The sequence below is a fragment of the Mastacembelus armatus genome, chromosome 19, assembly GCF_900324485.2.
Source record: "Mastacembelus armatus chromosome 19, fMasArm1.2, whole genome shotgun sequence".
NCBI classification, from domain to species: domain Eukaryota; kingdom Metazoa; phylum Chordata; class Actinopteri; order Synbranchiformes; family Mastacembelidae; genus Mastacembelus; species Mastacembelus armatus.
Genome location: NC_046651.1, coordinates 16,724,069 through 16,733,039, shown reverse-complemented (window position 1 = coordinate 16,733,039; position 8,971 = coordinate 16,724,069). Strand labels below are relative to the sequence as shown.

The 8,971-nt window shown below is 38.5% G+C and overlaps 1 protein-coding gene and 1 non-coding gene across 2 annotated transcripts; one reads left to right on the top strand and one right to left on the bottom strand.

Annotated features, from left to right (window-relative positions):
- Nucleotides 1–87: 87 nt before the first annotated feature.
- trnac-gca (transfer RNA cysteine (anticodon GCA)) lies at nucleotides 88–159 on the bottom strand. Its single transcript has one exon. It is a non-coding gene; the product is annotated as a tRNA-Cys (tRNA).
- An 823-nt stretch (nucleotides 160–982) lies between these two features.
- Nucleotides 983–8,722, top strand: LOC113136019 (LIM and SH3 domain protein 1-like). Its single transcript, XM_026316458.1, has 7 exons — nucleotides 983–1,166; nucleotides 2,234–2,328; nucleotides 3,230–3,314; nucleotides 6,384–6,491; nucleotides 7,757–7,826; nucleotides 7,948–8,033; nucleotides 8,450–8,722. Exons 1-7 carry the CDS (start codon nucleotides 1,098–1,100, stop codon nucleotides 8,621–8,623), a joined length of 687 nt encoding a protein of 228 aa, XP_026172243.1. The 5' UTR covers nucleotides 983–1,097; the 3' UTR covers nucleotides 8,624–8,722.
- The last annotated feature ends 249 nt before the right edge of the window (nucleotides 8,723–8,971 follow it).

Sequence of the window (8,971 nt, the reverse complement as noted above, 5' to 3'; positions counted from 1 at the left end):
TAGAGAGAAACACATTCGTTTATAAATAATATATATGTTCTGGGTATAAATGAATAAAGGACAGAAAATCAAGGTGGCAAGAAAACAAGGGGGCACCCGGATTTGAACCGGGGACCTCTTGATCTGCAGTCAAATGCTCTACCACTGAGCTATACCCCCGATCTGTAGCCTTAACTAGGTGGTGTGTATTTAACCATAATACTTTATTGGTTTGTACATGCTTATAAGTATTATGTTTATTCGCACATAACGTATATAGTCTAGACTATAAACTGGCATTTCGCTGACGTTCACGGTAAAAATAAAATGTCGGACACTTTTGTCATTTATCGTATTGTCAGGCAGAGGGCGCCAACTAGACACAATGGAGCTGTGCAAAATTTAGAAATCTTGCTGTTTATTATCAACATGAATAATTTTGTCATTTAATTTGTTTTCATGTTTTACTTTATTATTTCGAGTTGGTGGTTAACGTGTTACAAGCATTATTACATTATGGTGTTTTATTTATCTCCTTTTAAGGCTATTACCGTTAATGCATTTGATGCTGCCTTCAGGTACTTAAGAGAAACCCGTACTTTACAAATATCAAGTGGGGTGTGTAACCACAACTCAGTACAGTTGTTTTTATTTTTGTGGGTTTACAACATTTTCTTTTACACTATGAAAACCCTAAGAGACAATCAAAATTGACATAAAATATAGTTTTGATAGCATTTTGATTCAGAATCAATTAAATTGACAGTGAATGAAAATGAGAATTTAAAGTGTGAATGACAGTGACACCACAGCGCTTTACCAACATCTCCAAGCCTCTTTGACATGTATATAATCTTCATGTTATTGTTACACACGCCAGGTAACTTGTTAACCGTACACAAAAAACAAAAAACGTAGAAAGTCCTATTTCCGACTGTTATGAAGGCACCGTAACGGCTTGGTGCTGCACGCTTGACTCCTCCTCGCCTTGAGGTCCAGTCCTTATAATAAATGAAATGCCTGGAGCCGAGGAGGAGGACGACACTTTACCCCTGAAAAGGTTTTCACTGCATCCGACAGGTTTTCCTTCAGTGCTTTAGAGGAATCTCTGCGCCATCATGAATCCGCCCTGTGGAAGATGCAACAAACCTGTTTACCCCACAGAAAAAATAAATTGCCTTGATAAGGTAGGTGATATCAGTCTAACCGTTTTTACTAACCAACATAATATTCTAAAAGACACCTAGGCATAGTATATGCAAATATTTAGCCAGCTACATATCTTTTCTTCTTTTTAAATTATTTTAATCCAAATTCATTTTCTGCTTCAGTGCTGCAAAAAGCTCAGATGACTTTCTGATTAAAATAGTTAAACAGTTTCGAATGTGGTCAGACCTAATGTTTTTTTTTTTCGTCTAAGCAACTGTATTGCAAGGCTAGTTATTGTTGTAACGGTACATGCAGTATCTAATTTTAACCACAATGTTGTAGCTACTTTTCTCACCCTGTGCATTAGTATCTTCTCTATGATGTTTTACCATTAGGGCAAATTTTGTGACTTTTTGCAGACACATATATAAACACATTTAGTGTATACATATGCAAAACCATAACTGAAACACACACGCACATAAGAAACTTCACATCTGGTTTAAAAACACTGGCCAGAAACCTGTAGGTGTTAAAAAAAAATAAAGCCTCTTCACCCTGTGGGCCACTATCAGCTTGTTGCTCTATGATAATGTCGCCATAATTAGATAAAGACAAAATTTGGATTACTGAACAGTTTGAGTTAATTTAATTGGTGTGTGGAAACAACACACAACATAACTTGATTAACAAAGCTGGACTTTAATCAGATCAAATGCACACAGGTTCCTGGGGGAGTGTGGGCACAAACCCTAACCCAGCTACTGACAATGCACATTATAATGTAGATAGATACATACTTTATTCATCCCCCATGGGGGAAATTCAAAATATAATAATATATTATGTATCTAAACAAAAAATATCCACTCTCAGAGTCATTTTGCACTGTAACTACATCCTGTTTGAACTGTGCAGAGATGGGAGAAACAGACCAGCAGCACAGCTGTGCTCTCATGAAGGGCGGTTTTAAGCTGCTAACTAGCTGCTCGTACATGAATCAGCAACACTAAATACGATTTCTGCAGGCGCTGCCTCACATTTTAATGCAGGACACCACAACGTTTTTCTCTGTTTTGTTAACATTTTACTTTTTTGTCTATAGTATTGGCACAAAGGTTGTTTCAGCTGTGAGGTATGCAAGATGGCCCTGAGCATGACAAACTACAAAGGATTTGAGAAGAAACCTTACTGCAGTATGTGAGTGTTCACACCACACTGACCACCCTGATGAGTAAAATAACCAAACAGTCCAGGCAAACCTCAGAGTAACTGTGTGGAAACACTTTGAATTGTGTTGTAATCATTTAGTATCAGGAGAAAAATCCAGGCTCCAGCCAAGAAGGTATCATCTCAGAAACGTGCATTATTTTTCTTGCAATGAAAGTCTAAATTCTTCCAAGGTTTAACTGGTTTAAGATGCCATTTTAGGGCGATTCCATCGCTTCTTCACAAAGAAAACCTTCACTTGTCATGACATGGGTAGACATTCAATTACAAAGCAGTTGAGACACACAGAATGGCAGTGGAAGCTGCAGTATGTGGAGGTGATGGAAAAGGGAAGTGTGAACAGGCAGAATGAATCATGTCGTCCCAAACTGAGCACAACCAATTCCAGTTCTGGCAAATATCCGTAAATCTGCCACTTTGATGACAACACAACAGGGCTTTTTTCTCTTTTGTGGCTTTCCTCTCATTTACCTATAGATCTGTAGGATTTCATTGCTCACATGTTAATACTCACAAAGGCAAAACAAACTGCAGCAAATAATTCAGGTCATTTGTTCTAATTTCCCACTTCCTTTTCCCCAACAAAACTAATTACAAAACAATGAATGAAGCCTCAATAAAAACAAGGCAGCAACACATCTCAAGTTTGAAAATAAATAAACTTGCATGCTTAAATTAAAAAAGTCAGATCAGTCTTATAAAGAGAATAATAATAGAATGATGAGTGACAATACAAAGAGATATTAGATGGATCTGTTTCAATTTAGGAGAACCTTTATTCTACCTCATTCATTCATATAATCCTAGAGAAGTCAGATGTGCCAGAAGATAATCATAATACTTAAATATAAAATATTTGGTTTTCTTGCAGGCACTACCCTAAAACTTCCTTCACTATAGTGACTGACACTCCTGAGAATCTGCGTCTCAAACAACAGAGCCTGCTCAATAGCCAGGTGAGACCATCGTTACTTCTCACTCTGTTTTCTCTCACGTGTCCTGATGTTTTCTGCATAATCATCGCTGGATCATCCCTCTCTCTCTGTCTCAGAAACAAGGACACACTCCTGCACTCACGATTACTGGAATCCATTGATTAAATCAAATGAGCCCTTTGACCAAATACTAAAATGAGAGCACACTTGTTTGACCTTGGTGTAAAGATCTGAGACTCAACTTAAACCACTTGACCAAATGGGAGCTGTGTAAAGTGTGCATGTTTCTTCAAAGAGTGCCAAGTGGCCATAACTTAGACTGTATTTTCATAAACATTAAAATCTCTCTTCCTTTTTTGTTGCTTTGGTGACTCCAGCTCAGCTCAGCCTCCCTATCTGCTTTTACCACTCTAAGCCCTAATCTCCTCACACTGCTCATGCCAGCAGTTTAACCTGGTCAAAGGGATAAGTCCTGCAAGTCACGCAAAATTAAAGACTCCCTTACAGTTCAGATTTTACTTAAAGATCACCTTGTCACTTAACATTTACATTCAATGTTTTTCTTGCAAGTTTAAGAAAAGTTCTGAAATGATAAAACTCAGGTTTTCAGCAAGACTTTGAATTGCTGTGTTTCTGACAGAAAATGAAGATCTCTGATTGATTGATCCAGCAGGGTCAATGTGTATGAAGACTCAAACTCAGCTCCTATCATTAAAGGGTCAGTTCCAAAACATATTCCCTCACATACCTGCAGATAGCTTTGATTTTATTTGCTTACAGATTCCTGCTTCCAACCTCAAAACAATGGAAAGGAATGGATTTTCTTATGGTCCAGAAAGGTCGTATTTAGTAATTAAACAGCAGTTTGACTTTCCAGAAACAAGGTCCTGGTTACGTCATAGTCTTCACTCTAAATAAATACTTCTTCACAGAATACACTGTTTTTTGGCAGCTTTTATGAATTCACTGAGAATTCAGTGAGAAGACGAGTGATGCCACTATAAATATTTAGTTACTGCCAGGTGACAGAAACAGTGAAATTAGCTTAACATGGAGACAAGAAAAAAGGAAACAGAGATAAAAACAAACAAATGTGAGACTATGTGTGCATTGCTGAGACTTTCAGGTGCTGATAGGTACTTTTTCTTTGTTCCAGTCTTTATGGTAAGCTAAACTAACCATCTCCCACTTCATATTTAACATACTGACATCAGGTAACAGTTTTCTCCTCTGAAGCGAGTGGTCAGACTTCCTAAAAAAAAGTCAAACCGTTGGTGTGTTAACATGTACAAAGAAATCTAAGCACATGTTTTAAATGTGGTGGGAACCACAAGTGACATTTACCCATCCAGAAACCTTAGAACCATCTGCACACAGGAAGTAGCAAGATCCAGCTGTGACTTTATAGTCTTTAAAGATGCAAAGCATGTTCATGAACCACAGGACGGAAAACACAGCAGCAATAGTGTTAAATCTTCTTAAACTGTTTGACTTTAAATGCTTGATCCAACCATGTGATCTAACCACATAAACCAGGCTCCATTTTTGGTTAAAACCATTTTAAACAATTGTGAGACATAACCCTGCACATAACCATGACTATTTTACCACCATGATCAAATTTACACCAAAAGCTGTTTCCTCCTCTCTCTGTCTCCGTCTCTTTCTTTCTGTCCTTTCCTCTCATGTCAGTTCATTGTTTATAACCATAAAAGTCTCGGCAGTGAAGCTCTCACTGAAACAGCATATTCCTCATAGCAAGAATGTGACTCACTTGTGTGGCACGAGTGTCTGTGTGTGTGTGTGTGTGTGTGTGTGTGTGTGTGTGTGTGTGTGTGTGTGCAGTGTGTGGGGATCTCTTTACTTTCAAATAAACAATTTGGTCTCATTTAATGTTGCAGGTCTTTCCATGAGTGCTACGCTTACAAAGAAATTTGCCTGTGTTTATATTTATGAATCAGATTGAGTAGAAGTGTGCGTGCAACCTCTCAGTAGTTGCAGCTGTCCAATTAGAAATGAGCAGGGAATAATGAGTTTGATAAATGTTGACGCATGAAGGATGTTCAGGCGCTGTATAGGGAAGAGTTTGAAAAAAACAAGGGGAAAGGTTTTAGCGTGGTGGCCGAAACTCTAGAGATGCAGAGAGTGAAGGAGACAAGACCAGATCAGTAACGTACGTCTGGTTCACCATAAAAACCACAGAGCATCAAAATCTAAATCTTAATTTAAACTGTTTGTTTTGTTTCCGCTCAATTATTGAATCCGTTTTTCTTCCCTTTTAGAGACACCGTGGACGTTTTGGACACAACTTTTACTATGTGACATCTTTCTAGTCTCTGTGTTTATGTGTGTGTCTGCATGTGCATCAACAAAGCTGAGAACTTCTTTGTTAAATTGTGGGTTTGATCCAACGCTACATTCAGGATATGTTAGGTTTATTATTGCTGGCAGACACACAACCCCAGCAGCCTTTAAGTGCAATTGCTCTCGACCTGCAAAACAAGAACCACAGATAAGAAATGTCTATTTTTTAGTTTCCTCTCTAATCTCATGTTTGTTTTTGTGAAGTGATATAATATGGTTTTGTCTCTCTAAGCTTCTAAAAATGAATAAAGTAAAACTGTCTAAGTGGAGGAAGGCACAATAAACAGTCATTGCTTTATATACAAGCAAAAAGTCTGGAAAGCACCATCCTAGTGGGAATTCTATACAGGACACAAGGAATTTTTTCCAAACACATTTGTTTTAGTAACTTGTAGCAGATGCCAGTTTGCATTGAAAGCAGCGATACTTTATAACTTTCTGGTGATTTCTTTGATTTCTAAATATGAAACTTCATGATCTAAATGATTATATCTGTAATTAATCTGTTTTCCTCCTTTTGTCTTAATTTAAAGTACTCTTCAGCAATCTTAAAGGACTAGTTCAACATTATGGGAACTACATTCTCATGTGTCTGTAAACGTAACACTAGAACCAGCAGCTGATTGATCTTCTTGTCAATGAAAGTTTTTCCCAAAATACTGACACATTCCTAAAAAAAGAGCCCTGTCTTATGTATTGTTTTTTAAATAAATTGTGACTTTGCAGGCTCTTTACAAAGAGGAGTTTGAAAAGAACAAGGGGAAAGGGTTCAGCGTGGTGGCCGACACTCCAGAGTTGCAGAGACTGAAGAAGACACAAGACCAGATCAGTAACGTAAGTGTGAAACATCTTAAAGAGAAAAAATATATATATTTTCCTATTTCTAGTGGCATCTAGTTTTGGTTTTATGTACCACAAGTTTACCAAATGTCTCACTTCAGTCTGCACGCCTTGGTCTTTAGCTCTTAGAAAACAAACAAAACTCTTAATCTCACTTCACATTTAAACATCTGGTAAAGATCTTGCTCTCACAACATTTTACTCTTCAGAAATTATGGGGAGCAGAGGGTTTTTTTTTTTATCTGCCATGAACAACTAAAACAAACATGGCATGGCCAGATGCAAAAGCAGCCCTACTGATATAGTAAAAGCCATTTCACTTTTCTAACAGTAATAGTCTTTGTCAGAGCAGGATCTTAGACTTGTGAACTGGTAGAGTACATAAAGCAGAGACATGAGCACAAAACACCACGGCAGCAGTGAAGGATGTCAGAGTACGATCCTGCAGAGACACACAGACATTTCAGACATTTCTCCCCGTCCACTGAGCAGCAGCTGCCCTATATGGTCAAAGTCTGTGGACACAAAGTGAGCGTCTCTCTGTGCTGCGCACACAGACACACACACAACTAGACACATGCATACCACATTGAAACACACAAACTATTTTCTCTCATGAGAGTAGCAGTTGCAGAAAGGAAATAACAGCTGATAGGTTGCATGTCAAAATCTAGCAACTTATTTTTCCACTGGTAGTTATGTCTTTCTGTGTTTTTGTCAGCTTGGTCTCTTTTTCCTTTCACCACTCCCTCCTTATTAGTTTTTTTAATATATTTTTCTGTTTTTAAGTTGGTCTCTCTCCTCCGGCGCTTTTCCCATCGAGTCCTCTTTCTGTTTGCTTTATTTGAGGTCTGCTGAGGACACAAGGGGCTGCACCTTCTTTTTCTCATTCAACATCCTGTTTCCTCTTCTGTCCTGTTGTTGGACTGTCCAGCTCATTTTCACCCTGGTTGCATGAGCATCTCACTATTTTTAAGACATATCTGTTTCATATATGTTTCTAAAAGCATTTTTTGTTTCTGTAAAATGTTATTTTAACATATTAGTTATTTTTCTATAAGGCTTCAGCTGTTACACAGAAAGAGGTTTCCTCTCAACTAAGCTGTTCCCACTGTGACTGAGATACTATACCCCCCACCCCTCATCTCTTAACACCTCCTAAAATGGTGGAAGCTGCTTCGCCCAGAGGGAGTTCAGGGTCAGCTGTTAGACTTGAGAGTATAGCGCCCTCATGTGTGTGTGTTGTTGCCTGTTTGCAGATAAAGTACCATGAAGAGTTTGAGAAGAGCAAATTTCGAAGTGACGCACCACCTCCTGAAAACAGGCAAGGTGAGACACATCCTCACACACACCTCACGCTCTACTGAATAACTGTTATAGCTTTTGCAGCTCTAAATGCATATAGAATAATAGCTATGTATAAATACTTTTGTATTATATGTGTGTGCAGACTCTGAAGAACAAGCCAACCCAGAAAGATTCAGTCAGCCAGCTGGACAAATGCACCAAGCTGCTGTAGCACCACCTAGTGGAGGGGTAAGCAAATACATGGGCATATTCCTTTAATAACAAACTACGAGGCCAAAAAGAAAAACTACCAAACCAGTTGATGTTTCCATGTATTTGTGTTTTGTGCTCGGCTTTGAAATTAAAGCAAAAGCTACGAGTTGTTTTACAAATGGAAGATTTAAAAGATATGGTTCTACTTTGTGATTATGGTTGAAAATTTTGAAATAATGATCAAAAATGGCAATTTTATTTGTTCATCTGGTTAAATCTAAGAAGTGCACAAAAAGTGAAGGAATACTTTCCAAAGCTACTGTACATTGTGTATGTCAACAATTCAAAGCAAGTCAGTGTTTGGGGGTCTCTCTACTCTTTATATTCTTTTACATGTGAGTGCATGTGTGTGAGCACCTCTGCTTGTTTTTCCTCTGTGGGTTTGCACACAGAAGCGTTACCAGGCCATCTACAGCTACATGGCAGCAGAAGCAGATGAGGTTTCGCTCCAGGAGGGAGATCTGATCTCAGACGTGGAGCCGATAGACGAGGGGTGGATGTTTGGCTGCAACCAGCGCACAGGGCAGCGGGGCATGCTTCCTGCAAACTATGTCCGACCTGTGTGAAACAAAGACATTAGGCGGCACAGTTCCAGCATGAGATGCCACATACAGTCAGGCTTCTGCAAAGTTTGACTATTTGACCAGAAATGTAATAGCCCTTTCTATTTTAATGTGAAAAGCAGAAAATGAAGTTATTGTTACCCAGTGTCCAACATCAAAACAGATCTGCAATGGAAGATACATGGATTTAAATGATCAAAAGTTTACTAAAACATTTTTTGCTTTCTCAGGTAACATTGACCTTTTCCCACATCATTCAACAGTGCATCCCTGGAATTAGACATACACCAAGAGATGCATTCAAGTGTCAGTTCAGTGTATAATGTCCTCGTGTTGTGCAACAGATGCTTG

What these genes read in the sequence shown, in the direction of transcription:
- LOC113136019 (XM_026316458.1), top strand. Translation starts at nt 1,098, where the DNA reads ATGAATCCGCCCTGTGGAAGATGCAACAAACCTGTTTACCCCACAGAA. An exon ending in AAATAAATTGCCTTGATAAG is followed by an intron (nt 1,167 to 2,233) that starts GTAGGTGATATC and finishes TTTTGTCTATAG; the next exon opens with TATTGGCACAAAGGTTGTTT. An exon ending in CACAAGACCAGATCAGTAAC is followed by an intron (nt 6,492 to 7,756) that starts GTAAGTGTGAAA and finishes GCCTGTTTGCAG; the next exon opens with ATAAAGTACCATGAAGAGTT.